At 37.2% G+C, this 27,638-nt stretch overlaps 2 protein-coding genes across 3 annotated transcripts in view; one reads left to right on the top strand and one right to left on the bottom strand.

Annotated features, from left to right (window-relative positions):
* The first annotated feature begins 974 nt into the window (after positions 1-974).
* Fen1 (flap endonuclease 1) lies at positions 975-3,691 on the top strand. The gene is made up of 5 exons (XM_067771961.1): positions 975-1,185; positions 1,275-1,858; positions 1,920-2,138; positions 2,208-2,357; positions 2,418-3,691. The coding sequence occupies exons 1-5, from the start codon at positions 1,104-1,106 to the stop codon at positions 2,538-2,540; spliced, it is 1,158 nt and encodes a 385-aa protein (XP_067628062.1). The 5' UTR covers positions 975-1,103; the 3' UTR covers positions 2,541-3,691.
* A 2,415-nt stretch (positions 3,692-6,106) lies between these two features.
* IntS8 (integrator complex subunit 8) overlaps positions 6,107-27,638 on the bottom strand; it is a 37,424-nt gene continuing 15,892 nt past the window's right edge. Inside the window, exons 2-16 of one of the 2 annotated variants that reach the window (XM_067771960.1) lie at positions 23,081-23,149; positions 15,182-15,328; positions 14,881-15,126; positions 14,706-14,825; positions 13,796-13,916; positions 13,265-13,736; positions 12,939-13,184; positions 12,638-12,869; positions 12,235-12,476; positions 11,917-12,162; positions 7,293-7,735; positions 6,785-6,903; positions 6,555-6,727; positions 6,310-6,480; positions 6,107-6,252 (exon numbers count right to left, since the gene is read on the bottom strand). In XM_067771960.1, coding sequence (XP_067628061.1) covers positions 6,133-6,252; positions 6,310-6,480; positions 6,555-6,727; positions 6,785-6,903; positions 7,293-7,735; positions 11,917-12,162; positions 12,235-12,476; positions 12,638-12,869; positions 12,939-13,184; positions 13,265-13,736; positions 13,796-13,916; positions 14,706-14,825; positions 14,881-15,126; positions 15,182-15,296 — 3,066 coding nt within the window. In that variant the 5' untranslated portion in view covers positions 15,297-15,328; positions 23,081-23,149 and the 3' untranslated portion in view covers positions 6,107-6,132. Of the gene's footprint in view, positions 6,253-6,309; positions 6,481-6,554; positions 6,728-6,784; positions 6,904-7,292; positions 7,736-11,916; positions 12,163-12,234; positions 12,477-12,637; positions 12,870-12,938; positions 13,185-13,264; positions 13,737-13,795; positions 13,917-14,705; positions 14,826-14,880; positions 15,127-15,181; positions 15,464-23,080; positions 23,150-27,638 lie in introns of those variants that run through there. The other variant, XM_067771959.1, reaches the window with a different exon arrangement.

The raw sequence follows: 27,638 nt of genomic DNA, 5'->3' as shown, positions 1-27,638 counted from the left end.
ACCATCTCTTCAATTGTGATGTGGAACCAACGCCTCTAACACTCCTCTCATTATGGCCCAACCCTGTTGAAACAGCAAGTTTCCGTGGACTCCCGTTAGAGGATATTCATGACAATTCGTGATCGGTCAGACCTATTGAATGGGGCGAGGCACTGCTGCAACAACAACGCGTATTGACCTCCGAAGGCGGAAAACAAAAATTTTATCTCGTTCAAAGATATTAACGAAAAACCGAAAAATGACCCGTGGGCCCTTCCGAAACGGGGGGTGGTATCCATAGTATTTTTGCGCAGAACACTTTTCAGCATTGGTGGCCTTTGGCCCCGCTTATAAAAACTACCCTGGGTGGGTCCAACACCGGTTTGGAGACCAAAACTATACCTGGCAAAACAACAAAATCATCAAAATTACAACAACCACATGAAAGTTTTCAATTTCTTTTGAAAATATCTTTTAAACGAGCTAAAAGTTTTCACCCTTCGGATTATTGTTGTCGAGGTCAATACGCGTATTTTGAAACCGCTCTCGATACTTTTGGACGCGTATTGGCAATGCCACGTTGTCGTATAGAATTACATCATTTTCATTTCTTTCTTGCTTTGTTCATTCGCGCCATAGACGCAAAGCTATAAAGAATCGCTAACAACGGACAGCAACAGAAATTGTCAAACCGGCGGTAGGTAATTACCTACTTGAAAATTAGGATAAAACGCGGTGATTTCGTTAAAGTTTCAGAGTTGGAATTGGCGAATTTCATGCCACGATTCCCCAATGGTAAATTACCTACCCGCTATTTGATTTATTCACTTTATATGTATTTATAGTAGATTAGTATTTTTGTAAACGTGAGCTTAAACTAATTTTCGGTAGCATAATTTTTTGGTGATAAGTCCACTAAAAATCATCTCTGCAACTCTAACGATAGCTATTTGCTTGACTGAAGTCGACTATTTTATGCTGTCGATTGCTTGGTTGCGAAAATCGGTCGCTATCGTTTAGCATTTGGTAAATAAGTTCGCGCCAACAAAAGTCCTCTTCACCGTAGTTTTTGCACCAACTCATATTCCAAACTGTTCTGAACGTGATCTCAAAAAGCACACAAAATGGGAATTTTGGGTTTAGCCAAATTAATTGCCGATATTGCACCATCTGCTATCAAAGAGAATGAAATAAAAAATTACTTCGGTAAGTGTGCAAGCAAGAAGTTTTGGTAAAAACTCATTCATACAGAATCTATCTACATGATTGAATCATAATCTATCTATATTTAATAGGACGTAAAGTGGCTATTGATGCTTCCATGTGTCTTTATCAATTTCTTATTGCCGTACGTTCTGAAGGTGCGCAATTAACCACAGTCGATGGAGAGCCAACATCACATTTGATGGGCATGTTTTATCGTACCATACGTATGTTGGAACATGGCATAAAGCCGGTATATGTATTTGATGGTAAGCCGCCAGACTTGAAGTCAGGTGAGTTAGCTAAACGTGCAGAACGTCGTGAAGAGGCGCAAAAGGCGCTTGAGAAAGCTGAGGAGGCTGGCAATGCAGAAGAGGTAGAGAAATTCAATCGCCGGCTGGTGCGTGTAACCAAAGAACATGCGCGCGAAGCGCAAGAATTGCTCAAGTTAATGGGTGTGCCATATGTTGAGGCACCATGTGAAGCCGAAGCGCAATGTGCTGCGCTAGTAAAGGCAGGTAAAGTATATGCTACGGCTACAGAGGATATGGATGCACTCACTTTTGGTTCAAGTGTGCTGCTACGGCATTTGACTTTTAGTGAAGCACGCAAAATGCCAGTTAAAGAATTTGTCTATGACAAGGTGTTACAAGGTTTCGAATTGACAAGCACGGAGGTAGGTTGTGTTTGATTGGAATAGCTGTATTACCTTTTAAATATGATGTTTTATATTGCAGTTTATAGATCTCTGTATACTACTGGGTTGTGATTATTGTGAAGGCATTAAAGGTATTGGACCAAAACGCGCAATTGAATTGATAAACGCCCATCGCGATATTGAAACAATACTCAAAAATATTGATAAAAAAAAATATACGGTTGCAGAAGATTGGAATTATCAAGTAGCGCGTGAATTATTTATAAAACCTGACGTTACAGATCCAACGACTATTGAGGTGCGTGTGAGGAAGAATATGTAAATTTGATATTGTATGTTATACATTTTTTTATATTATTTTCATTAGCTCAAATGGACTGAGCCGGATGAGGAAGGACTTGTTAAGTTTCTCTGTGGCGATAGGCAATTCAATGAGGATCGCGTACGCTCTGGGGCTAAGAAAATACAAAAATCTAAAAATACACAAACACAGGGACGTTTGGATAGCTTTTTTAAGGTAGGATATATATTGTTTTAAAGATTTTGTAATTCATATCTACATTTTTCATTACGTAAGACCTTACCGTCAACAAATAATAATAAACCAACTCCCAAGCGCAAGGCCGAGGATGACAAAAAGGCCCCTAATAAGAAAGCGAAAGCTGGTGGTAGTGGTGGTCGTGGCCGACGCCCAAAGTAATGCTACTTCTAACTGCCCAAAGTAATGCTACTGGACTGCAGAGATATTCTAGACTTAATAATATTTGGTGTTTATCTTTTAAGAATTTTTTACATTGATTTTTATGAAAGCGGCTTGTTCGTATCATCGCCGTTATGTTAAAATATTACCAACTCGATATATTTTTGAATTGGCTTAAATATTTAAAATGTTTTCTATAGTTAATAACATAAGCAATACCTGTTTTCTTGGCACAGGAATTCCCGCGAAGGATTATAGAGCTGGATCCATATAGTAAATTAGTACATACCTGAAAGGTTTTTCTTGTGTTGATACATATCTTGTATTTTTCTTGAAGGTTATAATGTAGAAAATTCTAGCAATTTGTTTTTGTGGAAATTATTATCTTACTACCCTTTTAAGAGTCGCCTAAATGATAAAAACATTATTGTATGTTCTCAGTATTGTATTTTCTTATTCAGTCTATATAACTCTACAGCTTTAGACCCACAATGGGCACTCTTTGAATGCAGCGTTGTTTGTTTGGCGGCCGCCGTGGTGTGGCATTAGCGTGCTCCGCCTATGACACCGAAGATCCTGGGTACACGCCCCGCGCAAAGCTACATAGCAAGTTTAGAAAAAATTTGTTTTTTTCTAAGCAGGGTCGCCCCACGGCAGTGATTTGGCAAGCATTGCGAGTGAATTTCTGCCTTGAAAATCGCCTTAATTTTTATATTTATTTAGTTTTTTCCTTATAACCTTTTTAACTTTTAGTGTACATATTCCTGGCGCCCTTCCCAGTCAATGGGCACTTATTATAAAACCCTCCGAAAGTAGATTTCTAGCATATGACCATATAAATGTAGTCTGAGAAATACAAATGAGCTTTTGTCTTTAGATAATATGTAGATCTAAGTCTGTAAAGCAGAGTTCAAATCATTTTGCTCCTAGATAGTGACTAAAACTGTGGCAGTGTAATTTATGTACCGTACAAATTGACTAAAGTACACCTTTTTTTAATGTTTTCATAACTTTATATTTCATTTTATGGGAATTACATACTATTACTGTGCTCACACCTGCCTGGTTATTTAGTTAATTAGTTATAACTGAAAGATGTACTATATTTTGAAATTGTAAACAGAGTAAAATATATAACAGCATAACCATAATGTTAGGTGTGAATGCAGCGTACGTGTCTTTGCAAATAAGTTAAGCCTACAATTTTTTATAATTACATTGTATATTTAATAGCAAAATGCTTAACCCTCTAACCGGCCAATTTTTGTTTTCAATGAAAAAACTCATACCTATTAACTCTAGTGCGATAAACTCGAATTTGAAGTCAGATTGCCAAAACAGTTAATAATTTTCCCCCCAGGGCTGAAAAACCCCACCCCGCCTTTAGGCGACCGTGCCTGTTTACGGGTACTTGAAATGAACGAGAAAGAATTTTCTTATGTATTTTTATTAACAAAAAACGTTAAAAGAGTATTGAATTATTGTATATGGAATAGTTGGAAACATTTATTTTTAGCTGATAAGCATAAGTAAGATTACATTTTGTGCAAAATATTTGAGTTTCTGATTTACAACCAGGCATTTTGCACACCCTTTATTTCTCCGATCCAAAGAATCAGGTATATGATCAATGACATCGTAACGAATATCAATCGGTGGTGCGTTAGTTTTTTTATTCGGCTTCCATTGGTCACTTGGAGAAGCACAAGCTGGTTTGTGAGAGCTACAAAGTATCTCAGCCACTTCAACTCGAAAATCCGGGAGTTTCACGTTTGTAAGCTGAAGATTTGCGGTAATTCGACGATAGAGCAGGTATGCTCTTACCATTGCCATATCTATAAGATGATAAAATATATTCAGCGTCCACTTCCTCGTTTTCATCCGAATATAATAGCATCCTAGTAAGGCGACCATGAGATCAACTCCCCCATATGATAGTTGTGTAATAATATTAGGGCATGCCATTTCAATATATTGCTTATCCTTCCTGTCGTATCTAATTTGCTCTCTTGGTGGCGCTTCATCAGATGCAACTCTAAACTGCTTTACACCTGAGTATGTTGAAGCCAAGACAACGGCTTTTGTGTCCTTCCGTACAACAGTAGATATTTCAATACCATAAGCAGTGCCCAGAAACTCTTCTGAATAACCTCGATCTTTTTTGCAAACATCTTTATCCTTAGACAGCTTGCAGTTGGAAGCGATGTGTAAAAGTTATCAAAATACAATATGAAGTTCTTAAAATCAGGGATCATTTGTGACAAACGAACAACGACATTTGAGGTTTCCCCCAAATCAGGGACGCCTTCAAATACATCATTGTCGCCTGCACCTTTACAAACTTCAAATCTGTACGCGAACCCGTATGAGTCGCATGGGCAAATAACTTTTTTCCATATTTGTGTGGTTTAGCTGGAATGTATTGTCGCAAAGCCCACATCTTCTTCATATGAGCTGCATTCTGTTAGTAGTTTTTGCGAGATAGTCGCTAGTAGAAGCACTTCCTAGTTCCTGAATGTAATTATCAATTTTCTCAAAATTCCTATCTGATATAACTAACTCTTAAGTTTCACTCCCGTCTTCGCTTATCTCATCTTCAGAACGGCCATCGTCGTCACCCAAAGCTTCCATGAGTTCTGCAATTTCTTCATCAGACAACTGTGACAGCTTGAGCCTTTTGAGAAATCCATTTCAGTAATATAAGTTCGTTGTTGTTGTTGTTGTTGTAGCGATTAGGTTACTCCCCGAAGGCTTTGGGGGTGTTATCGATGTGATGGTCCTTTGTCGGATACAGATCCGATACGCTCCGGTAACACAGCACCATTGAGGTGCTGGCCCAACCATCTCGGGAACGATTTATATGGCCACATTAAACCTTCAGGCCATCCCTCCCTCCCCACCCCCAAGTTCCATGAGGAGCTTGGGGTCGCCAGAGCCTCGTCTGTTAGTGAAACGGGATTCGCCGCTCGAAGGTGAGGTTGACAATTGGGTTGGAGAAGCTATATATTGCGCTACACAACCCCTTGAATCCCAATATAAGTTCCTCTAAACGTATGGTTAGTATGATTTTCGCTATAAAAAAAACAGCGGAACAGGCAACTTGGCCTTTAGGCAGAGTAGTATACGTTTTGGCCAAAAATACTATAATCTTTTTATATAATTCCACATCATATTCACATATTTCAATCTTCAACAATGAGTCTACTTACCAATAATTTTTTTTTGACGATCGAAACATGTTTTATCACTCATAGTTACCAAAACCACTTCTTGCAAAAATAATATTTGTAGTCAGTGCACTCTATTTTTCCAACTAGAATGATTATAACGGCACCCTGCTATCACTTACAGCTTTAAAATCAAGACAGCCGCATTGATCTAATAATTAGCGAACATGATGCATTAAAAATTGTTCGAAAAAATTGGGGGTATACATGTTTTACCAGTTTAATCTAACCCCGCCTAAAGGCGGGCTTGCCGGCTAGAGGGTTAAAACTAAATTAGAAGTACGACTTTATTACTATCTTAAATATTAAATATATCAGCAAATAATAAGCTAGGAAATAAAATAAAATAAAAAAACGCATTTTATTTACAATAAATACTGTTTAGCTAATGCGCGCAGAAAACGTGTTTTACGTACAGCGGCAGCTTCACGTTTGATTTCCTCATTGTTATTCGCATTCAGTTCTAGAGAACTCATGATGGCAATCTGTAAATGTTATACAAAATTTAATTAGTTTTAAAATTTGTTTGTCTTAAATCATACCGCTTCCAATTTTCTGCTGTGTTCACCTTTTCTTGCATGCAAATTAATTATGAATTCTAATAATGTTGTATCCCAAATACAATTATAATAAGCATCCATTGCATCGGTGAAATTTGATGATTTCTCAGTGAGCTTTTTAAATACAATACCATAATCGATTTCTTCCAAAAACTTTGGGATTTAGAAAACATTATTTCGTCAAACAAATACAAAGCGACAAAAACAAAATTTAATTAACACAGTACCTGACATAGCACCGTGGCTTGCATGTGACAGCCTAAATTTGATGAGCAACGTATCATTTTATGTATAACATAATCATCAGCTACATTACGTTGCAGCGGAAATGTGCAATAATCAGTGCCGGTTATTAGTGCATTGACATAACAACGCATAGCGGCTTCATTGTTGCCTATTGCTGTAATAAAAATTGCAATGTTAAGCCACGAAATTTGTAAATTCAGCTAAATTTTACCTAGCTCTAGATCGCCTTTCATTTTCAGCCATGTTATAGTTTGCGGATAATATTTGAGTGCTTCGGTTAGCAGCCAATGCAATGTTTCGCACACTACTCGCACGCTGTAAGCCAATGGACTGCAAGAACACACATTTTTTGATAAGTATGTAATTACTTTACAACTATTTCCAATATATACTTAAGGGTGATAAATTGACTTGAAAATGGATTCTAAATCTAAGTAACTTTGAATTCGAAAAAACCTATGTTATAGGTCAGAGGTGCACTCGAGAGCTTTGGAAAACTATTTGGCGTTCACCTATTTGAGTGTGAGCGCAACGACAGCGATTCAGTAAAGCAATCAGAAAACATCTCAGGCGTGAATTCTATGCTCAAACATTCTCCATGTAAACACATACTACTACAAAGAAAGTTGCGTTTGTATTCGAAGCTCTGCCGGCGTTGTACACTTCTCCATTTTCAAGTCGATTTGTCACATTTCATGTTCCTTGTGCCAACTACCCACCTGGGTATACCTGCCGGCCACAAATTCATATATTCACCACTCAAATCATGATTTGCATCATCTCTTAAAATATTTTGTATTTTTCCCAAACATGATATCGCCAATGAGAAGATCAATTGATGTCGTATACGTTTAAGAAACGGTTGTAGGTTAGTTGCAGCAGCGAGTGCAGGTGAGTTGCGTGAACTGCCGCCACCTCCTCCCCCACTACCACCACTGCCACCCCCACCACCCCCACTACGTTTTGTAGTATTCACAAAAGTTTGCAGCACCAAATCGAATGCATCGCGACACACCTTTTTGGAACCCTTCATTTTCTCCATATCGAGTACTGTCGCTGCGAAAGCAATAGGCAATTCGAGTTGTGGCAGTCTTTTATCTAAGAACATGAGCGCATTCCAATCGCCCAAGTTAAGTAGCATAATGGCACAGCTTTCGATTATCTGAAAGAAGTAGTAAAAACTGTAAATGAGTAATTATTTTTTTAAGGTGGTACAAATTTGCATTATGCATTGCACAAGTAGTTTATTTTGGATTTTTGCTGTCTTATCTGCATCCTACAGCTGTTGTGCTATGCAAAGTATTCGGAATTTTTTGCAGAAACGTTGGTGGGATATTTTAAACACAATCACAGAAATAAATGACCTTTCCATTGTGCCAAGAGGCCCACCGTGAAAACTATGGGAGTCACAATACATGTATGTACCCGTCAAGTAAGTCACCAAAATCAAATCAAGTTTTGTTTTTTTTTTAGTTATTGGAATTGCATGACTTCAGTAGCTTCGCACAAGAGTTGCCCAAATGCTTAAAGATCCAGCTTATATTTGATAGATATGTATGTGTTACGGTACATTTTTGAATCATTACACTGTGCAACAGCCGGCTGGGTATTGGAACAAACCCACTTTTTTTGTAGAGATTGAGGCTTATGTAGACAAAGTACTATCTTCGTTTTTCGAAGTAAGCCTCAAAAAAATAGATATCGGCTTTCGAAGTTCGCAATTTTAATTTAAAAGAATTCAGCAATTCAAATAAAAGAAAAAGGCGGCCCACGACATTTTTACTTTTTTAATTTGCTAAACGCGTTAACAAAAAAATAAAATTTCGAAATGTATAATTTCGAACTTCGAAAGCCGATATCTATTTTTTGGAGGCTAACTTCGAAAAACGAAGATAATACTTTTTGTACTTAACCCTCAATCTCCTCAAATGAGTTGGTTTGGTCCAATACCCAGAAAAAAAGTTGATTTTGTCGCATAGTGTTAGCGATGAAGGAATTGTAAAATTTTTGAAAGAAATAACTAAAGCTGCAGACATTGGTGCTTTATCGGTAACCGTATCGGTAACCTTATAACAGCTGATTCGACCAACCTTATGACCCTCAGCGGGTAAGGGGGTAAAAATATACCCGCGGTAGGTATGCCTGTCGTAAGAGGCGACTAAAATACCAGATTCAAGGGGTGTGTAGCGCAACCCTTCAGGTTGCCAGCGCAATATATAGCTTCTCCAAACCTAATTGTCAACCTCACCTATCCGCGGCGAATCCTGTTTCACTAACAGACGAGGCTCTGGCGACCCCAAGCTCCTCATGGAACTTGGGGGTGGGGAAGGAGGGGATGGCCTGAAGGTTTAATGTGGCCACATAAATCGTTCCCGAGATGTCGGGCTAGCACCTTAATGGTGCTGTGGTACTGGAGCGTACCGGATCTGTATCCGGCAAAGGACCATCACATCGATAACACTCCCCAAAGCCTTCGGGGAGCAACCTTATCGCTACAACAACAACAACAACCAACCAACCTTATGAGAATCAATGCAATCGATTATTGGTGCCGCTAAGGTCGTTACCGTATCGTAGCCAACCAATTGGTTTTTGGTTTACCGTCGTAACGATAAACAGCTGGTTACGTTAGGGATACGACTACAGCGATACGACAAACGGCACCAATGTCTACAGCTTAAATGCTTCGGGTGCAGGTTAATCACCCCTATTCTGCAGTTCGATTTGTATTTGTATTTTGTATTTATTAGGCAATTCATCCCAGCACAACAATTTGGCAAAAATTATTTTATAGTGCTAGTCGGTAAAAGGCATAAAATAGGAACAATTTAAACTTGAAACTTAAAGCTAATGACTATGGCTAAGAAAAGGTTACAATAAATAATATATTTAATAAATAGTAAATAAATAAAATAAACGAATGATAGAGTACATTTGCTTAGAAGAAATCAGTATTTTAATTGTCTAGGTTATTATAGAAACTTGTTAATTCTTTATTGGAGAGCAGAGCATTGCTTATAAGCCTAAGTCTAGAAGGGAGCGAGTTCCAAAGACGTATGGAAGTAATGAAGAACTGGCGATCAGATATTAGCATACGATGTCTGAAGTGGGTAAGGAGAACAGATCTAGACGACTGGAGAAAATTTAGCCTCCGATACACGATTACGTTCCCGATCTACGCTCCGCTTAAATCGAAGTTGGGTATTCTGTATTACGACGGAATCGTAACGAGAAGAGGGAGAGCAAATTATTTTTCGAAATCAGCTGTTTGTACGGAATGTGTATGTATGTATGTATTTATTTGAAAATTTGTTCCTAGCACAACAATTTTGACAAATTATTTAACAGTGCTAGTCATGAATAGCATGAGCTATAAAAATTGAACATTTATAATAATAATAAATTAGATTAATCAAATTAAATTAAATACAACGGATAATAGTGAAATATTTATGTATGTAAATGTAAATCTTAAAACTAAAGAAAAGTAATTAATAAATATTAAAAGACAGCAGTAGTGATGATAACCTTTGGCTGGTTATAGATCGAATAGTATTTAACAAATAAAGAAAGAAGACACAGAGAATGGAAAAGGACTTAGAAATGAACATTTTAACAACAATTTGAGATCCAGTTTAAGAGTCGTTAAAAAGTGATGTTAGCTCTTTTTTGAAGTGCAGAGCATTACTTAAGAGTCGAAGACGTGTAGGTAGGGAGTTCCAAAGACGTATTGCAGTAACAAAGAATTGGCGCTCAGAGGTTAGCGTGCGGTATCTAATATGCTTAAGAAGCACCGGTCTTGATGATTGCAGAAAAATAAGCTTACGATATAGTCAGGTTCCTTCGTGTGTATCAATTTATGGAGGAAGGACAGTGTTTTGACTTTTAAACGATTTTCAAAAGAAATGTTTAGCAACCTTTCAGCATGTTGTGATACGTGGTCAAGTCTTTTCAACCCATAAACATATCTAGCAATGTTGTTGTAAACAACATTTAGTTTGTTCTTGCACAGATAGTCACAGTTTTAGTAAATCACACAACCATGGAGTAGCGTAGGTATTAAGTACGCTTTAGCCAGAAGTAGTCTTATGTGCAAATGCGTGAAATACTGTGTTAACCATAGTGTACGAAGCATTCCATACACTTTTCCAACCGTTCTAAAAATATGGTATTTCCATGTCAATGTTTTGTTAAAAATTACACCTAAGTTTTACGCCGTATCTACGTATTCTATAACGGAATTGTCGAACACTACATTCTCTAAATCATTAGTGGGAAAAGACCTTCTATGAATAACAATACATTTTGACTTATTCGGGTTTATACATAAGTCATTCATATTAGCCCATGAAAATATTTGATTCAAATCGTGGTTTAAGTTACTTATGCACAAGCTAGTTTGATCACGAGGACAACACGTAAACAACTGCACATCATCCGCGTAGATATGAACATTACAATACTGAAGGAAATCGGGTATGTCATTGATATACAGAACAAATAACAGAGGACCCAGGATAGAGCCTTGAGGGACGCCTCTTAAGACATGTAGGAAGTCAGACTTTTCACCATCTATACATACTGCTTTAGTCCTATCGCCAAGATATGATCTTATAAGGGCAACTGCATGACCAGAGAAGTTAAATAAGTTTTCCACCTTCCTACAGAGCAGAGGGTCGCCCCTCGGCAGTGTTTGGCGAGCGCTCCGGGTGTATTTCTGCCATGAAAAGCTCTCAGTGAAAACTCATCTGCCTTGCAGATGCCGTTCGGAGTCGGCATAAAACATATAGGTCCCGTCCGGCCAATTTGTAGGGAAAATCAAGAGGAGCACGACGCAAATTGGAAGATAAGCTCGGCCTTAGATCTCTTCGGAGGTTATCGCGCCTTACATTTATTTATTATTTTTTACTTCGACATCGACATGTTGTTTTTGACCTGGAAACATAAAAAACAATCATCATCAAGCCTTTTACGTTTCTTAACAAGTTTTACTTACATTTTTGCTAAAACTCTGTTATAAATTAATAAAAAAATAAAAAGAAAATATTTTTCCAACTAATTTGCAACTTAGAAAAACGGAACTAGGATCGATATGCAGAATACACAAAATCGAACGATTCGAAGTTGGATCGAAATAGATTGGAACACAGAATACCAAAATTGCCAAATCGAAAAAATTCCAATCCAAGTCGAAATGCAGAATAGGGCTGAATGTTCTTTCATAGAGCCTTAGTGCTTTATAATTGGGAAGATGTTATATTCCACTTCTGAGCATGTCATAGTCGTTACGTTAAACAATAAATGCACGACATTCACTAGAAAATTTTTAAGCAAGTTCTTTACCTCAATGCGCGGTATGATATTGTCGTTGGTTTGCAGCGAACCTAAACATTGCTTGCACCGATTACCCAGCGACTGCAGATCTAAAGATTTACGGTTCCACTCATCCAAGCACTGTATGATTTGTATGAATAGAATTTCCCAGTTAACCAATTTTCCCAACTTCGACACGATGGTAGTGTTTGAGAGTTCTTGGCGTTGAGTTTCCGATTTTAGTACGCTCAGCATGGAAACTGCGCCAATGTAGTCCTGTAAAAAAAGCAATAAAAAACCCTTATTTAAAAAAAGATAACTTTCTTATACTACTTTCAAAATACTCACGTTCTTCGCTGTCATTTCACGCGCTTTGCCTAATAAGACGTAGGCAAAATCTTGTAGGAAACCTCGCTGCATGGACATAAGCAGTGATTTAATGGGTGTGGCAATTTCCCAACTGGGATTTACTGTCCATAGCGGTTTTGTGGGATTTGTAGCAGCAAGTTTTACTAACAGCTTTCGTACCGTATTCGCATTGGTACATGCGATTAGTTGGCGTTCTAAGGATCCCACTTCAATACGCATTACTAAATAGTAGAATATAAAAAAAATAATAAAATAAAAATGTGTTAAGAAAGAAATGAATTTAAAACTTTGTTATCAACAATTTTCTATTCGCCTCTTACTATTACAAATAATAATAGTAAAAACCGTATCTATATTCATTCATTTTTTTTAAATAACCTACTCTTGGAACTGAATTTCCATTCATTGAGCGTTGCAAGCGGTGGTACAATCATTTCCTCTTCTGCACTTTGTTGCTCCAAATCACGCAGCTCAATTGGTGTAAACAATTGCAGATGTTGTATGTGTAGCAAAAATTGTTTGCCATTATTTTGCTTTAAAATACAATCAATAACGAAATTTTTTACAATATACCGTTCGCTCAGATTACAATGTGGAATAACATTAGCAATAGCCTATAAAAAAGAAAATTAAAGTTTAGTATTAGTACTACATATTACATTTCTTAAATTCAGTTAACTCACATCCACGATTGCAATAAAACTGTTCAAATGTTTATATTTTTCGAAATAATCAACACTTGCAAAAATATTGCCCTCTTCAAAAATGCTGCGCACCACATTTAGTGCGGCAACTTGCATTTCAAATGTACGTGTCTCTTTCAATGTACCCTGTGAAATGAGGCCTTCAATGTCAAGCTCGAGTATTCGACGATTTATCAATGGTATTTCACGTATATAATTATCTTCGCGTAAGGTTTCAATAATGTCCTTATGTAGTTGAAATAGAAAAGTATTATTTGATATCAGTTAAAATATAATAAAATACCAATATTTGTTTTCACACCCACCTTATATTGTTTCCACGATGCCGCATTGAAGCGTTCCGTCAAAGTTGTTCTCTGTTCACTGCATCCACAAGCCAATAGGTAACCTTCTAGCTCATCGTCATTTACATGACAAAAAAGATAATCATCTGCCGTGTACTTAGCCGATTCAGCTTTATAATCAGTTTTCATTTCCTTCAAATTACGTCGACATTCATTTACAGCTTCGCGTGCTTGCCTATATTGTTTGGTATACAAATAGAAATTCACCAAATCATAATAGATTTGTGCTCGTAATTCAGCTAAAGAGATTTGTTGCATATGTTCGAAGTTTTGTCGCATTGTTTCGGTATCTGCATGGAGCGTTACGAATGTATCATAGGTGAACACATAAAAGGGCTCTGTCGATTTGCATAGATCCTGTAAATATTCAACACTATTTTGTGGTGGTATTTCGGGTGCGAAAAATTGATGCATTGGCTCTATGGGTACAAACCTGTTTTGAAGGATAATTAGTTTTCAAATGTGAATAAGCAACTACATAATTTCACTTACATATTAGCCATTGAGGGGCGGGCAGCTTTCATCGCAATGTCCTTCAATATTTGTAAGCGTAACACCCAACGATGATAGAAAGTTAAAGCAAAACGCGCTGCATGCTCATGACCATCAGAAGCTGAAAAATAATGATGAGAAAAGAAGTTGTACGATTCAGTAACTAGTCTGAAACGGTTCATGGGTTTAGCTTTATATATATCAATACATTTGTTTGGAACAATGGTGTTGTTGTAGCTGTAAGAGATCATCGCCTAGCTTGTATGACATGCTGTAGTAAAAAGTAGATTTTTACGACGGCCGCACTCTACGTCTTTGCTAGGTTAAACCCGAAGGATTCGGTGTAGAAAAAATATTGTTATATTAGCAGTACTTCGCGCTGTCTGGTGTGCAGAAATAACTTTTTGGAGAAAAGATAAGCCATGTGAGACGACCCAAATTTTGAACGGATCAAACAAATTCTTCCCGACCTTGTAACAGAAGATACTGGATTACTGGATACACTCGGCTAAGGCCGATTTCTGTATTAAAAGTCAACTTAAGAGAAGTAATCAGTGCAAGAAATTATATATTTTATATTGGCCTTTGGGGCAGCCTGTAAAATTTCTTTGTCTGGCTTCTGAAGTACCAGTTTATACTATTCTCTAGCATAGTTCTAATCACAGGCTTTGGAAATGTAACCACCAAATCAACAACAATCTTATTTGTTCATTAAATTATTTAAACTTTAAAATTATTATCTAGTCTGTAAGGTTTGTAACACCATAGACTGAATTGAATTAAATAAATATCAGCAAAATCAACAACTGACGAGCTAAGGGCAGATAGCTAAGGTCGCAGTTCAATTCTCTACTTACAATGTTTCTGCCTAAAATGAGCAATGTGATAACGCGCATTTTAGTTAACTTACTTATCTTTGGTTGAAAGTCCTGCGGCAAGGGTATACTTATTAATTTGCCAAAGCACACCGTACATAAATCGCGCAGCAAGAAGAGCTGTTTTGGTATCGGAAGACTTGTCTCCAAAACATCTATGAAGTATATATATTAAGATACCACCTTTTTTATATTTGTTCACAAACTTACCTAAATTCCATTTCAACCACGTTGCTACTTTAAGCGCCAAAATTTTCAACGCCATTTGTTTGCGTGGTATCCTCAATCCATCCACGTTACTCATATCGGCTGCAGTGGTCACACTAGCGCCTGGTGTTACAGGTATACCACCTGGTACGCTTTCCGCTTCAGGAGATGTTAGATCAAATTGTGGTGGCATTACAACATCCGGTGTGACCGATATAAATTGTGACATTAACTCCAATGGACTAGGATCTGGAAATATATATTTATAAAAAGTGTTACACGCGAGTTCCTTTACATCACTTACCCGGATTGGGTTTCTTTAAATGTTTTGTTATCAATTGTGGATCGAGTAGAAATTCAAACCACAGCACAGTTTCCGCCGCAAGCGGCACTGCCTTCTGTTGCAGGGGATCTTCCATTTTTTTATTCCCCAAATTCGTTGTACTCTTCTCTATACTCATTTGTTATAAAAAGAAAATAATTTAGTAGCTGTAAATTGAGAAAACAAATTTTGCATAAGTTGAACAGCTGTTCAATATAAAGGAACGTTCAGTTATAGCACCGGTGTTGTACCAAAGAGGATAGATATAATAAGAGACGTCAATCATAGTGTACCTATACAAGTGTGTTCACTAAGCGATAAACGTCAAAACTACAAACAGCCTCGCTCACCTGATGGAAATCTCAGGTCTAGAGTCGCATTTTTGGTCTCAACGACAACATTTTTGACTACCAATCGTATCGACTTTTTCAATTTTTCAATCATTCGGCGCATTCGGTAATGGTATCCATTTTGAATTCGCTGTCATTCCGAATCCAGCGAGTGGCTGTCAGAATGTTTGACAGATAAGTCAACACACTTGTACTTGTACACTATGACGTCAATCGGCAAAAAGTAGCGAATTTGCTCGCTGGAACGAAGCAACGAATGTTGACTGAGCCATAGTCGGCCAGTTGTAGCCCATTTATATTCGTATTTCATTTTACTCATTTGTGGTGTATTTTCTCGGCGGTCATTATGAATGTGGGGAAATATGCCAAAATGAAATGAGTATCCATATTTACTTGAGCTCTTTGCAGATTTTGAGTTTTTGTGTATTTGCAGCAAATTGCAGAAATTTTGCTTATTTGTTTACAAACAAAAACCTATTCATATAACCAAAATAAGCCCTTTCATGAAATGTGTGTAAATTAATCATACATTTATGAATTATCCCATCCCCTTTTGTTAATAAATTAAAATGTTAGGAAAATGTATGCAAATTGAAATATGCATGCAAATAGTGTTTTGCCAACGGCATTTGCGCACTAAGAATTTTTGTGCAAACGAAAACCATTGCATATTCATAAAACGTTAATTTAGTTATTATTTGGACTATGGGTGGGAGGGGAGGTATCTATAAAGAAATTTCCTAAAGCATTTTATATGTGTTATTCAGTACAATAATGTAAGTACCTATGTACTTGAATATTTTCAAAGGCAGGTTTGATAAGCCAAGTCAAACTTAAATACATTTGACCTGCCTCAAATCAACCCTCAAATATGTAAATAAGACCAACAATACACAAAAGCCATGTGCCTGTTGATCAGATGTTGAGCATTGTATCATTGAATATATATATATATATGAAAATACAAACCAAAGCAAAAAAGTACAAATGTACATACATATATACATATTCAATAATACTCCAATTAAAGGCAGACATGTATAAAAACCTTGGTCGCTTTTATGCTGTGGCAGTGTCTTAAGTTATTAATAAAACAACTTGTCGCTTTCCGCGTTATGAAGCGACCAAATCAATTATGGCAATCCGCGTATACGGCCATGTATATGTAAATATCAATGCTCGTAGCAATTAGCCGACGAAATACAATAGGCACGAGCCAAATTATGTGTCGTCGGTGGTTAAAAGTGTTGCCGTTTATACCTTTAACAACTCACAGCTAAAAGGGGAATTTATTATAAAACTAAAATAAACGAATTTATTGCTCTTTTGCGAAATAATGTTATATTTCTTCGCAAAATTACTTTAATTCATTTCGCCGCTCCCATATATTAATTTTTATCTATGAAAATAATGTAAAATTCTTACTTTGTACTGACATGTGATAAACAAGTCAGCATAGACAGTATGACGTCACAGTGCGAATTCGGGCCAGAAACGGGTAAAGCACTACTCTTATGTAGCAACTGCAACACAGTTGCTGCAAATTTGGCTGCGTGACTGCGCGAACAATTTTTCGGCAGAATATGATAGGGGGTTTCAAATAGCAAATAAAAATGTCCATAAGCTGTGACAACTCGGCAATTCAGGATATGGGAAAATTATTTGCAATAATTTATATGAACAATGGATGGAAATTTTAAGATTATATTGCTAATATGTTAGTGGACATTTACTAGGCAATATCTGTGCATGTTTATTTGCATTTCTTACTACCATATTAGTACTTTCATACAGGCTTATAAATAGTTTGGTATTATTTTAAAGGAAAAGTGCGGGGTTATGAAAGTAGTTATGGTCGTCATAATGAATACCCCCAATATGCATCGAAGTTGGAATTTATAAAATCGCAAAAATTTGTCTTTTGACGATTTCATCAAATGCCATGTTGCCGAATTGTAAAATTCTATCATCAATTTGGACAAATTAAGAAGAAGCATTTATGAATGAAAAATCAAGAGGAAGCTAGTTTTCAGGATTTTGCGATTTACGTACAAAACATGAGCATACATATGTACATATGCATGTGTGCTTGTGCGTATGGTTGGTTGAAGGGAATTTTGGGTAATGGTCTAGTTGAGGGGTCGACTGCTAATACGCTACCAAAAATATCGAGAGAGGTGTCAAACGACGCGTCTTGACATCAGTATTAATAATCCGAAGGCGGAAAATAAAAATATAAACGCGTTCAAAAGATATTAACGAAAAACCGAAAAAAGACCGCGGGTACCTCCGAAACCGGGGGTCGGATCCATAGTATTTTTGAGCAGAACACCTTTCGGCGTTGGCGGCCTTCGGCCGCGCTTATAAAAAATAACCCTGGGCTACGCCATGCCACGTCCGGGTGTGTGGTTTAACCGTGGCTACCGCCACGGTGATGGACAGTTTTTTTGGTGGGTACCAACACAACAACAACCACATGGAAATCGCCAACTTCAACTGCAAATATCTCCGGATATAGATAAAATTTTTCTTTTCCGCCATCGGATTATTGTTCTCGAGATTAATACATAGATTTGTACATATGCTTGTGCGTAAGAATAATTTTTGTTGGAAGTGGTTGATTGAAACAAAGTTTGTCTTTTATTTGAACATGTGAATGTACAAACATTTGTTAGCTTATGCTTAGAGAAAATTTAATTATTTTATTTATTTAATTATTTAGCAAACTTTTTTACAATGTTGTTTTCAAAATTCATATACATTTATATATAAATGAACTGCTTTTAAAATCACAAGTTCAATTTATTGATAAAAGTATACTTATTTTGTTATCAATGTTATCACTGTTATCACTCACAAAACACAACCCTTGGCTTTTGCATATTTATGACACACATAATTACATATGTACATACGTGTGCACATGCCACACACAATGTCTTTCCACAAATTTCACTTCACTTATGTAGCTTTCTACACTTTTTAACCACTTCACTGCACTGAACACAATTATTATTAAAATAGTAAACATTTTTAACACAATTTAACACTTTATTTTACCAATTTACACAATTTTTCACATTTTCACTTTATTATTTTCATTTTGGCTACTTTGACATTTTGCAGAAGTTGCAGCCACACTCAACCAAAACTCAACTTCCACTCAGTCAATTTTTATTTCCCCACACCTCGCTGTCAAATTGCGGACAAGATGTGAAGGCAACTGGCCGACTATCTCTCGGTTAACATCGAGTAAAATTTCTTTCAGCGATCAAAAATTTCTGAAAAGAAACGAATAGCCGATTGACGTCTCTTATTATATCTATCCTCTTTGGTTGTACTTTCGTTTTCTTCAGATGGCAGGAAATTTTCAAGAATTTCTATCGGAATTTATTTTGTTGCAGCCTTTTATGGTAGTAATTTCATAAAAGTTTAAAGAAAAGAAACTCATATCATTGTTAACGTATTTATTTCAGCTCTAAAACACTACAAACGGTATAACAACTGGGACGTAGAGCGAACGCTTGAGCAGTATCTGAACGCGCTATTATTTCATATAAAATGTCATAACAAACCAGCCGGCATTAATGTTGCCACATGCAGAAAAGCTCTACAGGGTGACTCTGTAGCAAGAATTTTGAAATTAAGGGCTGGTGTCGCAAGAGAAAGAAATAAATAAATCGATAGGGGAGCTCGGGGGGTAAATTCTCTAACTGTGAAAAACTGAAAAATGTACACTCATTGAAAACTCGGTAATTCTTTACTTTAGCTCACAACTGATAAAACTCGTACAAAAATATCGGGAGAGGTGTCAAAAGACGAGCTTTGAACCCAGGATCCCGAATCCGAAAGCGGAAATTGGAAATTTTATTTCTTTTCGAAAATGCTTGCAAACAAAATTGAAAATTTCCATGTGGTTGTCATTTTGATGATTTTGAGTACCCACAAGAAAAACTGAGTAAAAGTGTTTTGTGCGGATATAGTTTTGGTCTCCAAACCGGTGTTGGACTCACCCAGGGTAATTTTTTATAAGCGCGGCCGAAGGCCGCCAATGCAGAAAGGTGTTCTGCGCAAAAATAATATGGATCCTACCACCGGTTTCGGAGCGCTCCGGGGTAATTTTTCGGTTTTTTCGAAATATATTTTGACAGAAATAAAATTTAGAATTACCGCTTTCGGAATCGTGGTCCTGGGATGAAAATGCGTCTTTTGACACCTCTCCAGATATTTTTTTTTAGCAGTTGTGAGCTAAAGTAAAGAATTACCGAAAACTCATTTGCACACACAATTTACTCTTTAAATTTTCATGCGATTCTGTAAATTATTGTGCAAATTGTTTTGCTGAATGAGCGCTGAATATAAAAGTCTTATTCATTAAACGCCATGAAAACAAAAAAGTCATTCTGCAACAGTGCGTATGAGTTTTGAATGTCACAATAGTGTACACTGGCTGCCAAGAAAACTCACGAAGTTTTTATCAGTGAGTTTTTTGTTCACAGTTTTGCTTTACAGATTCGGAATTTCAAAGTTTACACAATTTCTTGTGTATACTTTAAAACTCACAGTTAGCGAATAGGAACTCGGGATTTTGTGCAAATGGTCTAACATCTTTGCATTTGCAAACTGGTGTAGTTAATTTAAATAGTACACCATAAAAGTATTCGTCTATGCAATTGCTATGGCGTTGCAAATATGCAACATCAAAAAATATATAATTTTCTTAACATAGAATAGCAAATCAGCAACTGTAAATCCAAAACAAATTGTGCAAAGAAAAAATTTAAAACTAAAAAAGTTGTTCACGATCCGTAGCTTATATTTGCCATTGCAACGTTTCCAATACCAAATGCACAAAACTCTGACCTGCCATCGTGAAATTTGACCTTTCCAAATTTTCTATTTGAAATATTTATAACTGAATAAATAATTACAAGTACAAACGTAGATTCAAGTTGCGAAATATAATATACTAGCTTATGCCCGTGGGTTTTAACCCACGTTTCTATAAAAATATGCAGGCTACGCGTAACTGGCCATGGGTAAAACATGAGTTGGTAAGATTGCCTTCTGCTATAGCTAATGACTGTTGTTGTATGATATAATCATATTTGTAACAGGATTCTCCTCGCGTAGGTGAGGTTGACAATTGAGTTGCAGAAGCTCTGAAGTTATAAAGGTTTGTATTGCGCTCATCAATCCCTTGATTCGCAGCTAATGATCGTCCTTAAGATTCATTGGTAGGGATAGGAAATTTAAGGCATTTAAAATTGAAAAGACAAATCTATCGGTATCAATGGAATCCTTGGTTTTAAAATTATTTGTTTTAGAAATTTTCCGATAAAATGAATTGCTTCAATGACATTCGTAAAGGTTTTGTGATGAAAAGCCTTGTCCCACTAAATAAGCGTGGAGAATCGAAATAACGAAGCATAAATATTATGATATTATGGGTCCTTTTTAAAGGATGAATCAATGAGGAGAAATTTCTGATAGCTCAAAAGAGCTAATAAACTAAATCGGATATGCACAGCGTGGGACTCTTCCACGACTGTGTTAATAGAGTGATAAGTTGCCTTGGTTCTAGTGATATTAATATCCTCATTTTAAGGTTCCTAAAATGTTTTTTATCAAAGCCATTTATAGTTTGTAAAGATAGATTCAATATTTGGAAGAAACATTAGCTATTAAAGCTTCAGGTGATGTCATAATTTCTCAAAAAGTTGTTTAGCAAAAGCTGCTGCTGAAGTTTTTCCGCCAAAATGCCCTCTCATATTTCTAAAGAGAGTAAATTTTGTACGTAAAGCCGTCTATAGACGAAAAAGCACGTATTTACTTCAACTACGGCTGTTCCAGCAAGTAACAGGAAAACACCACCTTTGGGATGATCATTACACCTTAAATTCTTAACGGTTCGGTCTAAAACTTGCAGCGACACACATCGTACACCCTCACTTTGGCCTGACCCTTTGCTTATGTTGCATATCGGTGTATCGGATGTTTGCAGACAGTGGTCATTTAAATGCGGAGTTGTACGTCCACCACCCAAAGGGTATCCGCGGTATCTGAGAAAGCAACTGCCATAGTGATTTCTCTCTTTGCTCTTACATCCATTAATATCAAATTAAACAGAAATGTTTTTTTTCCGGTTCTGCCAGGCGTATCAAAAAATACCAACCCTAAATATAACATAAAAGGATACTAAAGGAATAACAGCCAAGCACAACTCTGCAATCAATATTTACGTGTTGAAATAACCAAAGTTTTTAAGGCAGCCATAATTGTGAAAGTCCCATTTGTCTTGTTTTTTTTTCAATTCCATATATTACTGGTGCTGTTAGGACTTAACGTCATATAGCTCCTTACCAATTTTCATTATTCCATTTGTATGGGAGCTGCCACGCCCCTTCTTACTCAGCCCTTATTTTCTTAGTGGTGTTAGGGATTGATCCAATTTAACTTTACTGGATTTCAATGTTCTTGCATGAATACTTCCAGAGTTATGCTGTATCAAACATTCCATTTTTATCGTAGGTGCCACCCTCTTTTTTATACTCAGCTGAGCAGAGCTCACAGAGTATATTAATTTTGTTCGCATAACGGTAATCCGTAACGGCATAAACTAATAGAGATAGATATAGACTTCTATATATTAAAATGATCTGGGCGAAAAAAGAAATTCATTTAGCCATGTTCGTCCGTCCGTCCGTCCGTAAACACGATAACTTGAGTAAATTTTGAGGTATATTGATGAAATTTGGTAAGTAGGCTCCTGGGTACTCATTCCAGATCGCTATTTAAAATGAACGAAATCGGATCATAACCACGCCCAATATCGAAAATTTCGAAAAACCGAAAAAGTACGATAATTCATTACCCAAAACAGCTAAAGCGATGAAACTTGGTAGGTGGGTTGACCTTATGACGCAGAATAGGAAATTAGTAAAATTTTGGACAATGGGCGTGGCACCGCCCACTTTTAAAAAAAGGTAATTTCAAAGTTTTGCAAGCTGTAATTTGGCAGTCATTGAAGATATCATGATGAAATTTGGCAGGAACGTTACTCCTATTACTATATGTGTGGTGAATAAAAATTCGCAATATCGGATTACGAACACGCCCACTTTTAAAAAAATTTTTTTTTTAAATTAAAATTTTAACAAAAAATTGATTATCTTTACAGTATATAAGTAAATTATGTCAACATTCAACTCCAGTAATGATATGGTGCAACAAAATATAAAAATAAAAGAAAATTTCAAAATGGGCGTGGCGCCAACCTTTTTCATTTAATATGCCTAGAATACATTTAATGCCATGAGTCGAACAAAAATTTACCAATACTTGTGAAATTTAGTAGAGGCATAGATTCTATGACGATAACTGTTTTCTGTGAAATTGGGCGAAATCGGTTGAAGCCACGCCCAGTTTTTATACACAGTCGACCGTCTGTCCTTCCGCTCGGCCGTTAACACGATAACTTGAGCTAAAATCGAATATCTTTACTAAACTTAGTTCACTTATCTGAACTCACCTTATCTTGGTATAAAAAATGGCCGAAATCCGACTATGACCACGCCCACTTTTTCGATATCGAAAATTACTAAAAATGAAAAAAATGCCATAATAATATACCGGTAATTGGGTTGGTCTGTTCACGCAAAATATAACTTTAGAAAAAAACTTTGTAAAATGGGTGTGACACCTACCATATTAAGTAGAAGAAAATGAAAAAGTTTTGCAGGGCGAAATCAAAAGCCCTTGAATCTTGGAAGGATAACTGTTCGTGATATTACATATATAAATAAATGAGCGGTACCCGACAGATAATGTTCTGGGTCACCCTGGTCCACATTTTGGTCGATATCTCGCCTTCAAATATACAACTAAGACCCACTCCCAGTTAAAACCCTCATTAATACCTTTAATTTGATACCCATGTCGTACAAAACGTTATAGAGTCACCCCTGGTCCACCTTTATGGCGATATTTCGAAAAGGCGTCCACCTATAGAACTAAGCCCTACTCCCTTTTAAAAAATCATTAACACCTTTCATTTGATACCCATATCGTACAAACGCATTCTAGAGTCACCCCTGTTCTACTTTTATGTCGATATCTCGAAAAGGCGACCACCTATAGAACTAAGGCCCATTCAATTTTAAAATACTCATTAACACCTTTCATTTGATACCCATATCGTACAAACACATTCTAGAGTCACCCCTGGTCCACCTTTATTCCGATATCTCGAAAAGGCGTCCACCTATAGAACTAAGGCCCACTCCGTTTTAAAATACTAATTAACACCTTTCGTTTGATACCCATATCGTACAAACACATTCTAGAGTCACCCCTGGTCTACCTTTATGTCGATATCTCGAAAAGGCGACCACCTATAGAACTAAGGCCCACTCAATTTTAAAATACTCATTAACACCTTTTATTTGATACCCATATCGTACAAAAAAATTCTAGAGTCACCCCTGGTCCACCTTTATGCCGATATCTCGAAAAGGCGTCCACCTATAGAACTAAGGCCCACTCCCTTTTAAAATACTAACTAACACCTTTCGTTTGATACCCATATCGTACAAACACATTCTAGAGTCACCCCTGGTCCACCTTTATGGCGATATCTCGAAAAGGCGTCCACCTATAGAACTAAGGCCCATTCCTTTTTAAAATACTTATTAACACCTTTCATTTGATACCCATATCATACAAACACATTCTAGAGTCACCCCTGGTCCACCTTTATGGCGATATCTCGAAAAGGCGTCCACCTATAGAACTAAGCCCCACTCGCTTTTAAAATATTCATTAACACATTTCATTTGATACCCATATCATACCAACACATTCTAGAGTCACCCCTGGTCCACCTTTATGGCGATATCTCGAAAAGGCGTCCACCTATAGAACTAAGGCCCACTCCCTTTTAAAATATTCATTAACACCTTTCATTTGAAACCCATATCGTACAAACATATTCTAGAGTCACCCCTGGTCCACCTTTATGGCGATATCTTGAAAAGCCATCCACCTATAAAACTAAGGCCCACTCCCTTTTAAAATACTAATTAACACCTTTCATTTGATACCCATATCGTACAAACAAATTCAAGAGTCCCCCTGGTCCACCTTTATCGATATCTCGAAAAAGCGTCCACCTATAGAACTAAGGCCCATTCCCTTTTAAAATATTCATTAACACATTTTATTTGATACCCATATCGTACAAACACATTCTAGAGTCACCCCTGGTCCACCTTTAAGGCGACATCTCGAAAAGGCGTCCACCTATAGAACTAAGGCGCACTCAATTTTAAAATACTCATTAACGCCTTTTAGTTGATACCCATATCGTACAAACACATTCTAGAGTCACCCTTGGTCCACCTTTATAGCGACATCTCGAAAAGGCGTCCACCTATAGAACTAAGGCCCACTCAATTTTAAAATACTCATTAACACCTTTCATTTGATACACATATCGTACAAAAAAATTTTAGAGTCATCCCTGGTTCACCTTTATGGCGATATCTCGAAAAGGCGTCCACCTATAGAACTAAGGCCCACTCAATTTTAAAATGCTCATTAACACCTTTCATTTGATACACATATCGTACAAAAAAATTTTAGAGTCACCCCTGGTCCACCTTTATGGTGATATCTCGAAAATGCGTCCACCTATAGAACTAAGGCCCACTCAATTTTAAAATACTCATTAACACCTTTCATTTGATACACATATCGTACAAAAAAATTTTAGAGTCACCCCTGGTCCACCTTTATGGCGATAATTCGAAAAGGCGTCCACCTATAGAACTAAGGCCCACTCAATTTTAAAATACTCATTAACACCTTTCATTTGATACACATATCGTACAAAAAAATTTTAGAGTCACCCCTGGCGCACCTTTATGACGATATCTCGAAAAGGCGTCCACCTATAGAACTAAGGCCCACTCAATTTTAAAATACTCATTAACACCTTTCATTTGATATACATATCGTACAAAAAAATTTTAGAGTCACCCCTGGTCCACATTTATGGCGATATCTCGAAAAGGCGTCCACTTATAGAACTAAGGCCCACTCCCTTTTAAAATATTCATTAACACCTTTCATTTGATTCCCATATCGTACACACACATTCTAGAGTCACCCACGGTCCACCTTTATTGCGATATCTCGAAAAGGCGTCCACCTATAGAACTAAGGCCCTCTCCCTTTTAAAATACTTATTAACGCCTTTTATTGGATACCCATATCGTACTGTAACAAATTTACTGCAATTCCCTTTATTTGCAACCTTCTTCTAACGTTCGAATCACTAAACTGTTGAATAAATAACTCCACTATTCAATAATACAAAAGCACTTCAGAATAACACTACTATTGCTCGCCAGATAGCGTCTTAAATCAAACTGATTGTCTTGCCTCTACTGTTGCTGCCTTTTATACTCTGTGATTTCTCGTTCGCATACTTCTAGGCGCTTCCATTTCTAGAATTTAGTAGTTGGTTATCAGCTATAAAATTACTAAGTTTATAGCTTCTCATAGCGCGTGTATATGTGAGCACAATTATAATTGCATACTTTTGGGAGCATCTCAGATAAGATATCTGCATATGTCTGTGCGTCTCTTCTCCGCTGTTTGTACGTACATATGTGGAGACATAATGCTTGATTTATTGATGTGCATACAAGTCACTGCTTAGCATCGGCTTAGAGATGATTGTATCCATTAGTGCTGCTAATATTCGTCGCACTGCCCTCCACCTAAGTCTGATCGGAATGATCAGACAAATTTCCTGATCTAAACGCCGCTAGCATCACCAAATGTACCACTCTTCTATTTCGTGGTTTCCCAATGGTTTGTATGCGGTAGATGGTATCACTGATCTTCTTCACAACTTTGTACGGGCCTTCCCAACTGCACCGAAATTTGGATGGAACACCTTTCCGCCGGTGAGGGTTGTAAAACAATACCAAATCTCCCGCCAAGAAACCTTCCGAATTATTGTTCTCATCGTACCTGCGTTTCATCTTACTACTCTTTATCCTGGATCGTTCCCTCGCACTCTGTTGTTTGGCCAATGAACTACTTCACATAGCTTGCGCTTGACGGATTGGCTTCGCATGATCAGTATCGTTCCCACGTTTCACAACAGTGGTGCGCCCTGGCTTGAAACTACCCTCGCATTCCTTCTGGAAAATTCTTTCCTTCGTTTTCGTGCGTCCCTTTGGTTTTGTCAATGCCAGTGTTTCTCTCGCAGATACTTTGATTTCGCTTTATTTGGCCCATTCGATCCATCAACCTTTACCGTTGACTTTCGTGGTCTTTGTCGAGTCTTCTCCACCAGTACTCGATTACTGCTGAACCCTTTCTCCAAACTAAAGTTAAGTGGTACATCCTGGTTCTCATAACGCATAACCCTTCTCTGCATATCTATCTTGATGTCATGGTCAACTAAGAAGTCCACTCCAAATATGACTTCATCAACAATTTCCGCCACAATGAATTTGTGTAGAACCACGACCTTCCCAATTAAGACTTCACATATCACTTCTCCCCGGACTTCGTTATACTCGCCTGTGATCGTACGCAACCTTGCTCCAGGTAACGGTTTTACTCTCCTGTTGACTAAATCAGATCGAATCAAGGAATGAGATGAGCCCGTATCTACAGTCAGTACACGCTCCTTATCCACATTCCCTCTGACGGTAAGACTGCTTGATTTCTTTCCAATTTGCGACACAGATATCACGAGACATTCAATAGCTGGGGCAAGTTTTCGATCTTTACATCTGACTCGCTCTTGCTTATCTCCTCCAGCTTTGCGTTTAAGGCCGCCAAGTTGGAACTACCAGGACCGGTGCTGCAATGACGAGCAATGTGACCTGGGTTACCGCACTTGAAACATTTATTGCACCATTATTCTTCTGTTGCGTTCTGGCCTTTCTACTTCCACACGGCGTGCTTTGAAAACTGGCTTACACAGAAGCGACGCTGTTTCCTGAATCAGAGCATGTGATACCGTTTCTGCGAATGTTGGCTTTATAAAGCTCTAAATCGTTACCCTT

Source organism: Eurosta solidaginis, chromosome 3 (assembly GCF_040869045.1).
Source record: "Eurosta solidaginis isolate ZX-2024a chromosome 3, ASM4086904v1, whole genome shotgun sequence".
Classification (NCBI taxonomy): Eukaryota; Metazoa; Arthropoda; class Insecta; order Diptera; family Tephritidae; genus Eurosta; species Eurosta solidaginis.
The sequence above is the reverse complement of the archived record's forward strand: the minus strand, read 5'-3'. Positions and strand labels throughout refer to the sequence as shown.

Excerpts from the sequence above, each read along its gene's own strand:
- Fen1 (XM_067771961.1), top strand. The coding sequence starts at position 1,104 with ATGGGAATTTTGGGTTTAGCCAAATTAATTGCCGATATTGCACCATCT. Across the intron at positions 1,859-1,919 it reads TCGAATTGACAAGCACGGAG|TTTATAGATCTCTGTATACT; the intron begins GTAGGTTGTGTT and ends TTTATATTGCAG. Across the intron at positions 2,358-2,417 it reads GTTTGGATAGCTTTTTTAAG|ACCTTACCGTCAACAAATAA; the intron begins GTAGGATATATA and ends TCATTACGTAAG.